This window comes from Aquarana catesbeiana, linkage group LG02 (genome assembly GCF_042186555.1).
Source record: "Aquarana catesbeiana isolate 2022-GZ linkage group LG02, ASM4218655v1, whole genome shotgun sequence".
Lineage (NCBI taxonomy): Eukaryota > Metazoa > Chordata > Amphibia > Anura > Ranidae > Aquarana > Aquarana catesbeiana.
The window spans coordinates 770057568-770076834 of record NC_133325.1 but is presented as its reverse complement, the minus strand read 5'-3'; the positions used below and the strand labels follow the sequence as shown (position 1 = coordinate 770076834).

The following is a 19267-nucleotide window of genomic DNA, read 5'->3' as shown; positions in this document are numbered from 1 at the left end:
GCAGATCAAAAAGCTATAGCTGAGAACAGACCGCATGGGCCAGTTCATACCTGTGCATTGTATTAATGCATTATAAAATGGGCATTTTATTCAGGCCTGGATACCGGGGGTGCGCTGCTCCCCACCCCCCTCCCGACAGCTTTCTGGGAGTGCGTCCACTGATCCATAATCCAGTATGATGGGGGTCAACTGATGTAAGGGGGAATTCCAATGAGGACAATTATTGTAAGGGAGCACTCTGATGGGGACAATTGATGTAAGGCGGCACTCTGATGGGGACAATTGATCAGGGGAGTACTCTGATGTGGACAATTGATGTAAGGCGGCACTCTGATGGGGACAATTGATGTAAGACGGCACTCTGATGGGGACAATTGATGTAAGGCGGCACTCTGATGGGGACAATTGATGTAAGGCGGCACTCTGATGGGGACAATTGATGTAAGGCGGCACTCTGATGTGGACAATTGATGTAAGGCGGCACTCTGATGGGGACAATTGATCAGGGGAGTACTCTGATGTGGACAATTGATGTAAGGCGGCACTCTGATGGGGACAATTGATGTAAGGCGGCACTCTGATGGGGACAATTGATGTAAGGCGGCACTCTGATAGGGACAATTGATGTAAGGCGGCACTCTGATGGGGACAATTGATGTAAGGCGGCACTCTGATGGGGACAATTGATGTAGGGCGGCACTCTGATGGGGACAATTGATGTAAGGCGGCACTCTGATAGGGACAATTGGTGTAAGGCGGCACTCTGATGGGGACACTTGATGTAAGACGGCACTCTGATGGAGACAATTGATGTAAGGCGGCACTCTGATGGGGACACTTGATGTAAGGTGGCACTCTGATGGGGACAATTGATGTAAGGCGGCACTCTGATGGGGACACTTGATCAGGGGAGTACTCTGATGTGGACAATTGATGTAAGGTGGCATTCTGATGGGGACAATTGATGTAAGGCGGCACTCTGATGGGGACAATTGATGTAGGGCGGCACTCTGATGGGGACAATTGATGTAGGGCGGCACTCTGATGGGGACAATTGATGTAAGGTGGCACTCTGATGGGGACAATTGATGTAAGACGGCACTCTGATGGGGACAATTGATGTAAGGCGGCACTCTGATGGGGACAATTGATGTAAGGCGGCACTCTGATGGGGACAATTGATGTAAGGCGGCACTCTGATGTGGACAATTGATGTAAGGCGGCACTCTGATGGGGACAATTGATCAGGGGAGTACTCTGATGTGGACAATTGATGTAAGGCGGCACTCTGATGGGGACAATTGATGTAAGGCGGCACTCTGATGGGGACAATTGATGTAAGGCGGCACTCTGATAGGGACAATTGATGTAAGGCGGCACTCTGATGGGGACAATTGATGTAGGGCGGCACTCTGATGGGGACAATTGATGTAGGGCAGCACTCTGATGGGGACAATTGATGTAAGGCGGCACTCTGATAGGGACAATTGGTGTAAGGCGGCACTCTGATGGGGACACTTGATGTAAGACGGCACTCTGATGGGGACACTTGATGTAAGGTGGCACTCTGATGGAGACAATTGATGTAAGGCGGCACTCTGATGGGGACACTTGATGTAAGGTGGCACTCTGATGGGGACAATTGATGTAAGGCGGCACTCTGATGGGGACACTTGATCAGGGGAGTACTCTGATGTGGACAATTGATGTAAGGTGGCATTCTGATGGGGACAATTGATATAAGGCGGCACTCTGATGGGGACAATTGATGTAGGGCGGCACTCTGATGGGGACAATTGATGTAGGGCGGCACTCTGATGGGGACAATTGATGTAAGGTGGCACTCTGATGGGGACAATTGATGTAAGGCGGCACTCTGATGGGGACAATTGATGTAAGGCGGCACTCTGATGTGGACAATTGATGTAAGGCGGCACTCTGATGGGGACAATTGATCAGGGGAGTACTCTGATGTGGACAATTGATGTAAGGCGGCACTCTGATGGGGACAATTGATGTAAGGCGGCACTCTGATAGGGACAATTGATGTAGGGCGGCACTCTGATGGGGACAATTGATGTAAGGCAGCACTCTGATAGGGACAATTGATGTAAGGCGGCACTCTGATGGGGACAATTGATGTAGGGCGGCACTCTGATGGGGACAATTGATGTAGGGCAGCACTCTGATGGGGACAATTGATGTAAGGCGGCACTCTGATAGGGACAATTGGTGTAAGGCGGCACTCTGATGGGGACACTTGATGTAAGACGGCACTCTGATGGGGACACTTGATGTAAGGTGGCACTCTGAAGGAGACAATTGATGTAAGGCGGCACTCTGATGGGGACACTTGATGTAAGGTGGCACTCTGATGGGGACAATTGATGTAAGGCGGCACTCTGATGGGGACACTTGATCAGGGGAGTACTCTGATGTGGACAACTGATGTAAGGTGGCATTCTGATGGGGACAATTGATGTAAGGCGGCACTCTGATGGGGACAATTGATGTAGGGCGGCACTCTGATGGGGACAATTGATGTAAGGCGGCACTCTGATGGGGACAATTGATGTAGGGCGGCACTCTGATGGGGACAATTGATGTAGGGCAGCACTCTGATAGGGACAATTGGTGTAAGGCGGCACTCTGATGGGGACACTTGATGTAAGACGGCACTCTGATGGGGACACTTGATGTAAGGTGGCACTCTGATGGAGACAATTGATGTAAGGCGGCACTCTGATGGGGACACTTGATGTAAGGTGGCACTCTGATGGGGACAATTGATGTAAGGCGGCACTCTGATGGGGACACTTGATCAGGGGAGTACTCTGATGTGGACAATTGATGTAAGGTGGCATTCTGATGGGGACAATTGATGTAAGGCGGCACTCTGATGGGGACAATTGATGTAGGGCGGCACTCTGATGGGGACAATTGATGTAAGGCGGCACTCTGATAGGGACAATTGATGTAAGGCGGCACTCTGATGGGGACAATTGATGTAGGGCGGCACTCTGATGGGGACAATTGATGTAGGGCGGCACTCTGATGGGGACAATTGATGTAAGGCGGCACTCTGATGGGGACAATTGATGTAAGGCGGCACTCTGATGGGGACACTTGATGTAAGGTGGCACTCTGATGGGGACACTTGATGTAAGACGGCACTCTGATGGGGACACTTGATGTAAGGTGGCACTCTGATGGAGACAATTGGTGTAAGGCGGCACTCTGATGGGGACAATTGGTGTAAGGCGGCACTCTGATGGGGACAATTGATGTAAGGGGGCACTCTGATGGGGACAATTGATGTAAGGCGGCACTCTGATGGGGACAATTGATGTAAGGGGGCACTCTGATGGGGACAATTGATGTAAGGCGGCACTCTGATGGGGACAATTGGTGTAAGGTGGCACTCTATTGGGGACAATTGACGTAACATGGGGACAAATGACAATTGTTACATGAGGACAATTGATGTGGGGGGGGGGCATTCTGATGGGGACAATTGATGTAGGGGGGCACTCTGATGGGGACAATTGATAAACTGATATATGATGTAACAGGGACTTTGATGGGGATATCTGATGTAAGGGGACTCTGGTGGGGACCCTGTTGCGAACTCTGATGAGGCCTTCTAATGTGAGGGGGACTTTGATAGGGACATCTATCCAGTTTGTGACTCATAATACAAGTGCACAGGGAATACTGCATCTCTGTGACACCGTGTGACAGACTGTCATTGAGTCTCATACTTTGTTGACACTGCCTACTGACTTTTTATTTTTATTTTACTGCAATTCCATATCAAGAAGGGTTTAATCCAACCCTGAGTTTACCACTTATTACCACAAACACACAGCAACGTGTGTACTGCAGTGCAAGGTGTTGTCATTCATTTTGAATAGCACCCCAAACACACAACACTGCAATGCCTGTGCACTGTAACACACCATGGTGTACAGATGTGGGTGATCTGTGTATTGCAGTGCCTTGGCTTAGGAAAAAAGTGGTGTACAGCATCCTTGTGATCCATTCAAAATGAACAGGCCTCTTAAAACATAATGCATGATAGGGCTCAGTACTGCATGTGCTTAAAAGCAACACACAGGTATGAATGGGCCCCCCTTTTTTAAGCATTCAGTGTCAATACATGGCCAACAGATGGCGCACACTCAGACTACTCACCATAATCTGAGCCAGAAGCAGGACGATGACATTGGAGGACTTACTGCTGGAGATAGCATAGAAAAACTGCAACGAAAACAAAAAGCTGTGGGTCTTAAAGCATATAGAGAAACGTTAAGTCATGTAGGTACAGAAAGATGGGGACAGATGGCATCTTCTGGGGAACAAGTAGACACTTCCAATACCAGAGATCACCATGTTTATTTCATACCTGTAACTTATCTGTTAAGCTTTCATCGTTGTATTGTGAGATAAATACAGTATCTCACAAAAGTGAGTACACCCCTCACATTTTTTGTAAATATTATATTATATCTTTTCATGTGACAACACTGAAGAAATGACACTTTGCTACAATGTAAAGTAGTGAGTGTACAGCTTGTATAACAGTGTAAATGTGCTGTCCCCTCAAAATAACTCAACACACAGCCATTAATGTCCAAATTGGGCCTAATTAGCCATTTTCCCTCCCCGATGTCATGTGACTCGTTAGTGTTACAAGGTCTCAGGTGTGAATGGGGAGCAGGTGTGTTAAATTTGGTGTTATCGCTCTCACATACTGGTCACTGGGAGTTCAACATGGCACCTCATGGCAAAGAACTCTCTGACGATCCGAAAAAAAGAATGGTTTTTCTACTTAAAGATGGCCTAGGCTATAAGAAGATTGCCAAGACCCTGAAACTGTGTTGCAGCACGGTGGCCAAGACCATACAGCGGTTTAACAAGACAGGTTCCACTCAGAACAGGCCTCGGCATCAAAGTAGTTCAGTGCACTTGCTCAGCGTCATATCCAGAGGTTGTCTTTGGGAAATAGACATATGAGGGCTGCCAGCATTGCTGCAGAGGTTGAAGGGGTGGGGGGTCAGCCTGTCAGTGCTCAGACCATACGCCGCACACTGCATCAAATTGGTCTGTATGGCTGTTGTCCCACAAGGAAGCCTCTTCTAAAGATGATGCGCAAGAAAGTCTGCAAACAGTTTGCTGAAGACAAGCAGACTAAGGACACCGGAACCATGTCCTGTGGTCTGAAGAGACCAAGATAAACGTATTTGGTTCAGATGGTGTCAAGCATGTGCGGTGGCAACCAGAGTACAAAAACAAGCATGGTGGTGGGAGTGTTATGGTCTGGGGCTACATGAGTGCTGCCGGCACTGGGGAGCTACAGTTCATTGAGGGAACCATGAATGCCAACATGTACTGTGACATACTGAAGCAGAGCATGATCCCCTCCCTTCGGAGATTGGGCCGCAGGGCAGTATTCCAACATGATAACGACCCCAAACACACCTCCAAGACGACCACTGCCATGCTAAAGAGGCTGAGGGTAAAGGTGATGGACTGGCCAAGCATGTCTCCAGACCTAAACCCTATTGAGCACCTGTGGGGCATCCTCAAACGGAAGGTGAAGGAGCGCAAGGTCTCTAACATCCACCAGCTCTGTGATGTCATCATGGTGAAGTGAGGTGAAGTAAGTGACTAATATTGATTATCTCAGGCAGCAAGTGAAAGTGATGTGTTGAAAGAAGAAAAAAACGGGCAAGCGTAAGGGTTTGATCAACTTTGACAAGGGCCAAATATAATGTAAAGGGTCAGAGCAACTCAAAACTGCAGCTTTTGTGGGATGTTCCCAGTCTGCAGTGATCAGGACCAACCAAAAGTGGTCCAAGGAAGGAAAACTGGCAACAGGGTCATGGGAGGCAATGGCTCAATAATGCTTGTGTCGAGTGAAGGCTGGTCTGTGTAGTCCGATCCATAAGAAGAGCTCCTGGAGCTCAAATTGCTGAAAAAGTTAATGTGGGTTCTGATAGAAAGGTGTCAGAACACACAGAGCACCACAGTTTGTTGTGTATGGGGCTGCGTAGCCGCAGACCAGTCAGTTTGCCCATGCTGACCCGTGTCCAAAGCCAAAAGCACCTACATCTACACAGAGTATCAGAACTGGACCACAGAGCAATGGAAGAAGATGACCTGGTCTGAAGAATTCAAGAATGATTTAAGGAACACGAGCGTGAGTGGTGACTTGACCCCAAAATTCTCCAGATCTCAGTCCAATCAAGCATCTGTGGAATGTGCTGGAAAAACAAGTCTGATCATGGAAGCCCCACCTCACAGCTTACAGGATTTAATGGATCTTCTACTGACAACTTGGTGCCAGATACCACCGCATACCTTCAGAGATCTAGTGGAGTCTATGCCTCGATGTGTCAGGGCTGTTTTAGCATCAAGAGGGAGACATACTCAATGGTAGGTGGGTGGTCATAAAGGTGTGGCTGATCGGTGTGTGTATATATGTATTTTTTATTTGGTCCGCATCATTTTTTCAGGTAGTGACAGGGTCACTTTAAAGTCAAGTACTGAGCCCAATATTTATTTCCAGCAGAGGTTACATAATACTATCTCTAATACACAATCAGTATGAGTGTCTGCTTGAACAGCTGTGACAAACATCAGCTAGGTTACGCAGTCTATCACAAGCCATAAATGATAAAGCTGTATCTGAGAATGGTGGCCTTGATAGGACTTTTCCATCACTGGCGGCAATAAAGATAATGAGGTTCACAGTTTCCCTTAAACTATGACGTGTAGCTGTCACTCATCTATAGGGGAGACTAAGAGGTAATTATATACAGCATCAACTCTTCAGGAAGAAGTGACCTCACCATTTGAGAAATCGAAAGGATTAGAGCGCTATGGAACTAGCATGAGTCCAGTAGGCCTTTATTGAGCATGACAACAGATAAAATACAACACGTTTTGGAAGATCAAATCTCCCTTCATCAGGGCTCAAAATGCTGGCAGTGATCCTGATTAAAACTGGTCAAAAATATCTTTTTGCGTAAAAGCATGTGTGTCTTAGCAGCTTCTGGTCACTGTTTAGGCAGTTGGCTGCCGGCTAAAGATTATATCATAAGCTCTCAGGAGCAGGGCCCTCCAAACCCTCTTGTGTTGAAGCCGTACTGTCTTCCTTTATATTGTAAAGCGATGCACAAACTGTTGGCGTTATATAACGCCTGTATTATAATAATAAAATACATATGTTCTTACTTACAAAGAAAATAGGATTTTTTCGTCATACTTACCTATAAAATCCTTTTCTTTGAGTACATCATAGGACACAGAGTTAGGCTAATATTCATTACCTGCTGGGTTATACTTCATCTCCAGGTGAATGGGCACTGGTAGACCAAAGGTCTTTAGACAGGAAGTGATCCCCTATATAACCCCTCCCATACAGGAAGTACTTCAATTTTGTAGCAAGCACTGAATCCTTAAAAAGAGGGGAGGGACCTCTGTGTCCCATGATGTACTCAAAGAAAAGGATTTTACATTTAAGTATGACGAAAAAATCCTATTTTCTTTTTCTTACATCATGGGACACAGTGTTAGGCTAATATTCGTTACCTGCTGGGATGTCCTAGAGCAAAGATGTCCCAGAGATGTCCCTTGAGGGGAGGGAGACACCCTGCCAAACAATAGCCATCAGACCTTATACGCAGTGGTGTATTTAGGTTTTGTGCTGCCCTAGGCCTGACTAAACGCATGCACCCCCCTAATTTAAATACGACCCACCCCATCCTGCCGAGGCCACACCCCTTCCTGTTTAAGACCCACCCTATCATCTGTAAACAACACCCCTTCCTCTTTAGGCTTATTTGGCACCTTTCAGGGGGGAACGGGTACCTGTTTCTGACAGGTACCCTTCCCCATTTCCGGGAGACTGCGCTGTCCCCTCTGAAGTTTGCCCCCCTCCTCCTTCCTCCACTGGGCCATTCAGAAAGTGCAACGCGCTTCGCACATGTGCAGTAGGGAACCGGTCAGTTTCCCTTACCATGAATGATAGTGGCAAAACCCGAGAGCCAATCCGAAAATCGGCTGAGGGTTCGACATCGCTGGATCCCTGGACAGGTAAGTGTCCTAATATTAAAAGTCAGCAGCTACAGTATTTTTAGCTGCTGAGTTTTAATGCTATCACGGGGGGGGTCTCACTGTGCCCATCAATTGCAGCCTCACTGTGCCCCATCAAAGCAGTCACTGTGCCCATCAAATGCAGCCACTGTGCCCATCAAATGCTGCCACTGTGCCCTCAAACGCAGCCACTGTGCCCATCAAATGCTGCCACTGTGCTATCAAACGCTGCCACTGTGCTATCAAATGCAGCCACTGTGCCCTCAAATGCAGTCACTGTGCCCATCAAATGCAGCCACTGTGCCCTCAAACGCAGCCACTGTGCCCATCAAATGCTGCCACTGTGCTATCAAACGCAGTCACTGTGCCCATCAAATGCAGCTACTGTGCCCTCAAACGCAGCCACTGTGCCCATCAAATGCTGCCACTGTGCTATCAAACGCAGCCCCTGTGCCCATCAATTGCAGCCACTGTGCCTCATCATGGCAGCCACTGTGCCCATCAAACGCAGCCACTGTGCCCATCAAACGCAGCCACTGTGCCCATCAATCGCAGCCACTGTGCCCCATCAAACGCAGCCACTGTGCCATCAAACGTAGCCATTGTGCCATCAAACGTAGCCATTGTGCCCTCAAACGCAGCCACTGTGCCCATCAATTGCAGCCACTGTGCCCCATCAAACGCTGCCACTGTGCCCCATCAAACGCTGCCACTGTGCCCCATCAAACGCTGCCACTGTGCCATAAAATGCAGCCACTGTGCCATCAAATGCTCCCACTGTGCCCATCAAATGCTGCCACTGTGCCCATCAAATTCTGCCAGTGCCCATCAAATGCTGCCACTGTGCCCATCAAATTCTGCCAGTGCCCATAACACTGATATACTTTATTTAATCATTGTACCTGCTGTCCTGGGGGTTTCTCTCGTGCTCCTCTCTCTCCTCCTCACAGCTAGATCCTGCCCCAGGGCCGAGGAGAAGATTCACTGCAGGAAAGCAGTGCAGGGGAGGGTAGGCGGAGCTTAAGGCTCCACCTGTCACCGCTGCTTATGGGGGCGCGAGTGACACACGCCGCCCCCCCGCATGAGATAAAGCCCCCCCACGCGTCTTGCCGATACCAGATAGGAGCAGCGGCTCAGATTGCCCGAAAGCCTCTGGTCCTTCAGGGGATACAACACTAGGGATACGACTAGGTTCATCAGGAAGTACTGATGACATAGGTGTGCCCCTCCCTGTATAGTGTTAGTCTCGCTCCTCTTTTTTGAAGACATTTACTAGCCAAAAAAAGAGAGTACCTGGGTGTAATATTAACACACCTCAGAAGGGAGACGGTTTAATAGGGCTCACCAAGCCCCTATGCAACAATCCTGCTAAGCACCTTTAGCCTGCAAAGTAATACCTGGTGACTCACGTGACAAGGGTAAAAAGAACTGTACTGCTGCAAATGCCTGGTTCAGAGCCTGCTCTGTGTCCCACAGCTGCCTTTCGGAAGCACTGCATGCTTGGCATACACAGCTTAAATAAGCTGGCTGTGCACCAGAACATTCTGTGCATGTATTCACGTATGACGCAAATCTTTGTACATCCAGATAAAGGCTATGGCGCATGTGCGGTGAAGCCGCATGCGTCATGGCCGGCAAACAAACTGCTAAGCCCAGCGGCGCTCTTGCGAACACACGTGCACCATGGCGAACCAAGGTGAAATGGCGCACCGTTGTGCGCCATCATACAGGTTAAAAGAAACCGCCAGACACAAGCAAAAAAAAGGTACGCTTTGCAAACACCCACAGCTAGCCAAAAACGACCCCGTATGGTCACCGCACACAGGTGTCCAGCCTCTAGCTAGCTTGACTGATTGTTACAATCACTGGGGCACCCCACAATAAGTAAATAAAGGGGTTTCACTTAGGCACGGGACAGCTTAGAAACTAAAAGCCCAATCTTCACCCTTCACAGTGGGTTCCTGTCAACTGAGGACCTTCAAGGACTGGGTACCCTTTTCATGTTTAGGGTCCACTCCCTTGGACCTGTACAGCACCCTGCCGGAATGCCTTAGCGATGTGGTGTCCAGGATTCTACTTTGCGGGGTCCAGCGCCCCGAAGGCCGCATTACAGGCAAAACCTCACAGGATCTTGAGTCTTCTTTGCGAGGTCTCAGGTACCATTTATCTAAGCATATAAATCCTGTGTCAGATGGATCCGATCGGTCAATCTCTTGATTCATTTAGGAACCGTTTGTGGGACTAGAGACCTGAAGCTCAGAGAGCTCAAACAACCGTGCCATCCACCTTGCAGACACTGGTAAAAAACTGAAGTACTTCCTGTATGTATAGGAGGGGTTATATAGGGGATTACTTCTTGTCTAAAGACCTTTGGTCTACCAGTGTCCATTCACCTGGAGATGAAGTATAACCCAGCAGGTAATGAATATTAGCCTAACTCTGTGTCCCGTGATATATGAAAAAGAAATGTATGTCCTGTTTTATTTTTAGTCACTGCTGGCACCTTATGCCTGGATGAAGGGAGCTTTGATCCCCTGAAATATGTTGGATTTTTTCTGTTGTCATGCCCAATAAAAATAACCTACTGGACTCATACTGGTTCCAAAGAACTTCCATCCATTTTACATGTCTCAGACTGTTCTGGGGACCATAAAGGATATCCTAATTAACAAAGAGTTGACCTTTAAGGTTTGAGTTGAAGCCTTAACCTATTTCAAGCCTCTAACACGTTTAATGTATCACTGAGGCACACTGAACCTCCTATATGGAGCAGCAACCATTTTGCCTCCATATGTTTCCATTTTTAATCCAATTTAAAAATGAAAAGCAAAAGATGACTGATACAAGTACTCTAGCCAGGATAACATATAAGATCAGGTTATGTGCACAAGGCACTTCCTTGTTGTAGCAGTAATTCTACTAATGGTAATAAATCAGTTCCTTGCAGCTGAGGGAAGTTTTTAATCAACACATTCAGCGAACAAGTGAAAGCCAAAAACTGCTTTGTGTGTCATGACTTGCTGAAGTCCAGACCCTTTAGAACTAAAGCAACTTAAAGCGTTTGTTAACCCAAAAAAAATGGATTCTGCTCCTTTAAAGCATGCTATATGACACAGTGCATGTCCTGTGTTATTTGGCCCCCTGTAACATCTAAAAAAACCTGACTGATCCTGCCAGTTTGTCCCAACTCCTCTATAAACTGACCACGGTGTATCATGGCTGCTCAGACCAGACACCGTGGTCAGTTTATGTGCCTCCATCTTCAGCAGCCTGCTATCTGTTCTCCTCTCTGCTCCTGTGTCCCCCCTATGTCTGTGTGTGAGCTGCCCCTCCCCCCTCATACTGCTCTCATAACACTAACCTGTATACACCATCAGCACTGCCTCCTATTGCAGTGTCCCCCTCTGTGTGTGATTTATAAATATAAATGCTGTAAATACCTCATTTAAGAAGCGATATTGCGATTACATGACCATCCAGCTCTCTCCACCTCCCTTCCTCCTCCCCTCCAGACTGACGTCAGCAGAGGAATCTCAGCCCCGCCCACTGCATCTCTCAGAGGAGAAAAGGAGAAAGCTGGCCAGTCATGTGATCGCAATCTTGCCAGTGAGATGAGGTATTTGCAGCATTAATTTTAATAAATCACACACAGAAGGGGATACTTCTATAGGAGGCAGTGCTGATGGTGTATACAGGTTAGAATGGCTTACCAACCACTTTAAAAAGTGGCCACAGATAGCTGTGTGTTTGGTGAAATTATCCTTAGGCGATAGATCACAGACTTAATACCAGCATAAAATGCCAACAGCGAGCAAATTATGGTACTTTCTTGTCTAGACAAAGGGGGCGCTGCTCCTGAAACACTTAGTCAGGCCCATTTACCCTCCTGGAGTGTGTGACATCATGAGGCCTCCCTGTTGTACTTGGCTATAATGTGTGATCTGCTTTCTGGTAAAGGCGAGCCCCTTCAGCAAATAGTGGTGTCACTTCTGGCGGACAGTTTGAAATGGAGTGGCGTCCTCACCGTTGATGGATTTTTTTATGCTTACTTGGCTTTTAAATCATTTCAGTGGTCATTTGGATGTATTATTATACTTGTTAAAAGTTTCTCATTTACTGCACTTAGTCTATGCAGAGGATCAGCAACCAGTAGATCGCGGCCAGATGACTGGTAGATCGCGGTCTGGTCTTGCTGACCCGCCATCCCAGAGCATCAGAGTGCAATGCAGAGGGACTACTTGTAAAGTTGGAGCTGTAGTAGAAAGCAAGAGCTGCAAGAGCTGCATAAGCCGATGCCTCCTCCGTAGTGCTGGCTCCTGTCCTATGCGGAAGTGATACCAACTGCACTCCACCTCTTATCCCGGCTTGCGGTCTCCAGAGTGGTGCCAGCAGCGGGAAAGAAGAGATCTTCAGGTCAGTGTGAAGCAATATACTGAGCATAATAGTATAGGGCTGCTTTCACACTGATGCGCTGTGGTTTACCCACACTGTGGGTTTGCTGAGCTTAGCCATAGACTTCTATTACAGTATATCCTGTGGGTTTGGTGCACTTTCTGAATGCAGGAAATTTGTTGCACTTTCAGAAGGTGCAGCATACCTGCAGGATATAATAGAAGTCTATGGCAAAGCACAGCTAAACCAGGGAAGTTGCAGATGCACAGTGTTGCACCCGAGGTGAAGGTTAAACGCAGCACATCAGTGTGAAAGTAGCCTTATAGGGGACTTAGAAACAGTAAGTGTTTATGTACTGTAGTTTGGAGGGTGGCAAATCTCCATAGTGAAGATGTGTTTTTACCACCCCTGCCCCAACTGCACCCCCTTTAGCTGCAGTAGCCAGGAGTGTACACATGTCAAGGCGCAGCAGGAGTTATGGTTGGTGGGTGTAGCATTTAGTAAGCATGACCTATTCAAGTGAATGAGGCTGTTCTCAAAAGCCCTGCAACATTGTGCAGTTCAGCAAGCAAGGGGTTAAAGCAGGCAGCATTGTGTTGCTTTAACCCCTTGGACCCCGCAGAGGCATGCAGTTGTGGGACGCTTGCAGAGTTGAATGGGTCGTGATTGGCCAGCGGTAGCACTCACCAAAAGCAACAATGCGCCCTGCTGCAGCATGTGTACACCTTTGGCTACTGCTACAGCAGCTAATGGGGGGGTGGGGACTGAGGGCAGTAAATGCACAACCCAACTGCAGGGTTTTACCACCCCCAAACGTTACATGTGAATGAGCCCAAAGGGTGCCGCTGCCGAATGCAACTAAGGGCTCATTCACAAGTGCAGCAGGCACTGAAAAGCAATCTGAGTGTGTGTGACAGGTGGTGAAGAGGCGATATGTTGTCTCCTCACCACCTGATTTAAACCCATGATTGTCGTGCAATGCACACGATTGCGATAAGGTAGTACGACAATTAGAGGTTTAGATTTGACTATGGAACTTTTTACTGACCCCCAATTTCCTCATATTTCCCAATAGAAGATACATTGTGGGAGGCATAGAGCCTATAGCGGTACCTTGGTGAGTGTGATAAGCAGCCCTCTGATTGAGGTGACAATGATGATTCCCACCAAAATGAAGGAGATGTGCTGGGACCAGAACTTCACCTGAGCAAGACACAGAACAAAAAAGATAGATAAAGTATATAATGAATTCAGTTATATAGCACCTAAACATGTTATTGGCCATCTTAAAGTGGAATTAACCCATCAATTTAACGGTTTCCAGTGACATTCAAGGCATGCTGTGAATGATAACTGTCACAACTGCTTATTCTTTCAATTAAACCGTCAAGCCATAAAATGGCTAGTGTCACATGTTCAGCACCATGTCAACTGCAGATCAAACAGAGGCTAAGATGGCAGCTTCGTTGGCTGTAAAGTATAGGAGCGTTTAGATCCCCTTTAAGACATGAAGCAGAAGTCTACATCCACATGAGCGTAAATGTTGGAGCTGCTGACCAATCCTGCTACCTAAAGGTAGTGGGATCACACATGCATGTCTGGCCACCTTTTTAAGTCTTTGGGGGCATTTACTGTTTAAAGACAAGAAACATCTTACATCAAATTGAATGCCCAGGTAGTTCACAGTGATCTCGATCCCTCTGGTCACAGGGTCAGTCTTTCCAACTCTGTCAAATACGATGTTGATTGTAGCCTGCAATTGCATGAAGAAAAGACAGAATTTTATGAAGAGCAAATCCAGGAAAAGCTTGATGCAAAGCTTAGGTGACCCAAAGACACGAGACAATGCTCGCTGGATCTGTGAATGCTAATAACTTTCATGAACAAGTGGGGTGAAGCTATGGAAGGTAAGCACAGGCTCCATAAAACGCATGCTATCCAGAAAATAAATTACATTCCTTGAGTGGTACAGAATCTAAATTTGTTGGTAAAAAAGCATCTTCCATCATACTTGATTTGATTGTAGCCGTATTAGTGCAATTGTGACAGAGAAAATTGAGTACTGTCCGTGATACTTTTTTTATTTGCACTAACATACAATTTTTCAGGGCAAGCTTTCGGGGTATGTCCCCTTCTTCAAGGTCCAAGCAGTACTGATTCACAAATTTTTAAGCAGAATGTTAAAGAAGAAGAAAAAAAAAAAAAAAAAAGAGAAAACCAAACACATACAAATCAATGGTAATAAAGATAGCAGCAGAGTTAGTGAGATAAGACAGAGGGAGAGCTAGGGGGGAATGCAGGGGGGGATACTAGTCACAGAGCGGTCGTAAAACTTTAGCATAATGTGTAAGGAAACCAATATCTAAATTCAGGCCATTATTCTTCGTGTCAAAAAGAAGTATCATTCTTAGTTCAAAAGTTTTCCTTTCCTGGATAGTTCTGAAATTCCCTTTAAGAACTAAGACATTGAGGTCTTCTATAGTGTGGTCTGATTGTGAGAAATCACCTGTGGGACATCATTTCTCACAATCAGACCACACTATAGAAGACCTCAATGTCTTAGTTCTTAAAGGGAATTTCAGAACTATCCAGGAAAGGAAAACTTTTGAACTAAGAATGATACTTCTTTTTGACACGAAGAATAATGGCCTGAATTTAGATATTGGTTTCCTTACACATTATGCTAAAGTTTTACGACCGCTCTGTGACTAGTATCCCCCCCCTGCATCCCCCCCTAGCTCTCCCTCTGTCTTATCTTACTAACTCTGCTGCTATCTTTATTACCATTGATTTGTATGTGTTTGGTTTTCTCTTTTTTTTTTTCTTCTTCTTTAACATTCTGCTTAAAAATTTGTGAATCAGTACTGCTTGGACCTTGAAGAAGGGGACATACCCCGAAAGCTTGTCCTGAAAAATTGTATGTTAGTGCAAATAAAAAAAAGTATCACGGACAGTACTCAATTTTCTTTGGTAAAAAAGAGAAGAGTTATGAAACGTACCAGTCGTGCCCCCAGTGACTCCGCTTTTCACCCTCTTGCAGAGCTACAAAGGCTGAACAATCTTCAGCATCCAACACTTCCAGGTGTGTCTGTTGCTTGCATCTCCTACTATGTGACTGTTGTGTCCTCTGCAGAGCCAAAGTGCTATAGAAGCCAGTGGAGGGGCAACAACAACTTGTGGTGGAGAATGTGGGCAACACTTCCAGACATGGAGGCTGAAGATTCCTCAGAAGGTGTCACTCTGCAAGCGCACAAAGATTGGAGTCATCAGGGGTGGGACTGGTAAGCATTATCTCTCATTAGAAATCTCACATATGTGGGGACTGATATGGCAATCTTCAGACATTAAAATCTATATAAAGCAAAAAATGGGATTTGCATCGATACTTTGATTAAAAAGAGGATAAAAACTGTTCAGACAATGTTATATGAAGGGCAACACTGACCAAATCCACTTACCATAAATATCTTCCAAACGCAGTAAATAGAGAAAAAGTAACCCAGGAAATTGAAGTATTTGCCTTGGAAGGTTTTAGAATATTCAATTCTCTCCTAGAACAGAGACATGAATGAACACGCATTAAAGACCTCCAGGACATCCTCCAAACCAGAACAGAGCCAGATATCACATGGGTCGGGATGACAAATGAGGTTAAACAATAGGCCTCTGGGGTTTGCATATTTTTAAAGACATTTATTCACCAGGTTCTGTTACAATCATATGTATTTAAAACAATATAAATAAAATATAGATACAATATGATGATCTTGGCATCCAACTGTAAAACTCATACAAAAGTTGACTTACTTTTTAAACACAAACTCCAGCCTTCCTTTAGCATTCAATAGATCTATTAGGAATCAGAACTTCTGTCAACATTTTATTGCTGCCTGTATTCTCCTTGGGGAGATTTCCCCTCACTTCCTGTCTCTAAGGCACCAGTACAGGAAATAAGGGGGTGTGGGTGCCACTGGGACAAGAAGATACAGAGAGCAATACAAAACCCAGATGTTCTAACCTCTTGTCACCCTTTTTAAGTAAAAGTGCTGTTGTTGCTCTCTCTGTCCCTATAAGAGAGATATCCCATCACTTCCTGTCCAGGGAGGTCACTTGTGATAGCCTATTATTAAAGACAGGAAGCAGGAGTTAATCTCCTTAATGGGGGCCCAGTAGCAATAAAAACCCTACAAAAGTTTTAAATCTTACCACCTCTGTGCAAAACTTTAAAAACCTTTTTGGGCACAGTTTGGCTTTACTTTATAAGACAGGAAAGTGGCATGTTGTTGAAATGTAAAGGGCTTCCATTTAGGACGTTCCACAATAGTACAACAAAGGTGTTGGATATAATTGGATTGTTCCTGTGTTGGCGTGTTTCTCGGGGATCTTCTCACCTTAGTGGCATAAAGGTCCACAGTCTCCAAAAAGAGTTGCCGGCTCAGTTCCTCCAGAGCGTCCACCTCCTGTTGGATCTGAGAGAGGTCTATGGACAGAGTTAAGGAAGCAGTAACACAACAGGACTCGGGAACTTTCGGATTTGTCCTCCAACAATCAACAAGATTCAAACATTCACTCTCCAGCTGCCACTTTCCAGAGCAAGTTCAATCTAGTAACTATTTAGGTTAGCTTAGATCCATGGTGCCCAACCTACAGCCCAAGGGCCACATGAAACCCCCCTTTTCTCCTTGTTGTGTGGCCCTTGGAGCCTAGCAGTTAGTTATGGGATCATTTATTTGTAAAGGGGTAATAGCAGTGATCTTTACAAGCTTCATGCATCCAAACCTGTAGCATGTACCCAGTCTCTGACCAACATTCTGCTAGTATGTCTGCACTCTATGACCATCATTCTTCTAGTAAGTGTGCAGCCTCTGACCATTTCCTCTAGTATGTTAGCAATCTCTGACCATCGTTTCCGCTAGTATTTTTGCAATCTCTGGCCTTCATTCCTCTAGGATGTCCCCAGTCTCTGGCCATCATTTCCTCTATGTCCCCAGTCTCTGGCCATTGTTTCCTCTAGTATGTTAGCAATCTCTGGCCATCATTCCTCTAGTATGTCTGCAGTCTCTAACCATCATTTCCTCTATTGTCCACACTCTCTAACCATCATTACCTCTAGTATGTCTGCAGTCTCTTGCCGTAATTTCCTCTAACGTTCATAATCTCTGACCATCCTTTCCTCTAGTATGTTCAAAATCTTTGACCTCCATTTCCTCTAGTTTGCCTGCAGTTTCTGACCATCATTTCCTCTGGTATGTCTGTAGTTTCTGATCATCTTTTCTTTTAAGTATGTCTGCATTGTCTGACCATTATCTCCTCTAGTATGTCTGGAGTTTGTAACACTTATTTTCTCTAGTATGTTCACACTCTTTGACTACCCTTTCTTCTAGTTGTACACACTCTCTGACTATCCTTTCCTCTACTATGTCCCCAATCTTTAGCACATAAATTGACAATCACTGGTTTGGAGAGTAGCTTAGACAGTCCCTATTTCATAAACTTTGAAAGGCAACCTTGTATATTTCACTTTTGGGTGGGTGTAAAAGTATACAGAAAGCATCATGTAAATTATTGAAAAAAAAAAAAAAACCTGAGCAGTTGCTGGATACTATTTGTAGCTCAATGGTTGTTTTCATTGGTTACCTAAAATCTGAGGTCATTAAAAATTAGAGTTGCAACTGTACCATTTTTTTTTTACCGGTGACCGATACTTTAGTTCAAGTATTCGCTAAAATTGACTACAGATACCTTTGCAGTGTGATTTGAGCCCATACAATATGAATGGCCTCAAACTGCAATGCAAAGAATCATATATGCGATTTGAACAGGATTCCTGTCCGAATCGCATGAGGTTTCCCGCACCAATCCTGTGTGAACACAGATCGAAATCACTATGACAAGCCTGAGTGGTTCGGGAAACCGCATGCGATTTGGACAGGAATCGCACCACATTCCTGTTCAAATTGTATGCGATTCTTTGCAGTGTGATTTGAGCCCATTCGTTTTGTATGGGCTCAAATTGTATGGCAAAGGTATCAGTTTTGGGTATCGGAACATTTACTTGGTATCGGCACCGGTACCAGTGTCGGTGCAATCTTAATAAAAATAAGTTTAGCTGAATTTAATTACCCCTAGAAAAAAAGAGGTTTAATACTTTCCTTTAATGGGCATTGAGTCAAATGGTCACTTTTTCTAAGAGCTGCACACACATCTGGTGTTCACAACTTCTGAGTGTGTAGGATAGTGCACCTCCCCCCACTGGGTTCTGAGGTTCCTCCCACTTGGTCACTACTGTGTGGTATAACAGCCAGCAGGAGAAACTACAGCGCACAGTAATGGACCAGGTATCCATTACCCTAAAGTGTTGGATACCAATGGGGCCTGTAATACTCGAGAGCGAAGATCTGACTCTCTACCCAGTGGAAAGGTAAGAGATTCTGTTAAGGAAAAAATCCTGGACAAAGGTGCCCTGCAATAGAAGAGGTACTACACTCAACTCTCTAGTTGGACAGTGTCTCCTACTTTCACTCCACTGCAGGTTCTGTCACACTATATTTAGCATTCAACACTTCCAGGAAAGTTGGATGCCTATGTCCCCCTGCTGTGCACCATGGTTCCATCCTCTGGCCTCCATGATTTTACAGAGTCTTGACCTAGGGGTTGGAGGAAGGAACCACTATGTGGCAGGGGTCAAAGGAATCCGAAACTGCCAAAAGTGTTGAACGCTGAAGAGACAGACAGAGGCTGCAGTTCTGTAATGGAGAGAATGTAAAAAACAGGG

At 45.8% G+C, this 19267-nt stretch overlaps 1 protein-coding gene across 1 annotated transcript in view; it reads right to left on the bottom strand.

Moving 5' to 3' along the window:
• GPR89B (G protein-coupled receptor 89B) overlaps window positions 1-19267 on the bottom strand; it is a 98107-nt gene that overhangs the window by 7286 nt on the left and 71554 nt on the right. The window contains exons 10-14 of the mRNA XM_073617306.1: window positions 16884-16972; window positions 15951-16043; window positions 14150-14245; window positions 13606-13695; window positions 4195-4260 (exon numbers count right to left, since the gene is read on the bottom strand). Of these exons, the coding sequence (XP_073473407.1) occupies window positions 4195-4260; window positions 13606-13695; window positions 14150-14245; window positions 15951-16043; window positions 16884-16972 (434 nt within the window). The remainder of the gene's footprint in view (window positions 1-4194; window positions 4261-13605; window positions 13696-14149; window positions 14246-15950; window positions 16044-16883; window positions 16973-19267) is intronic.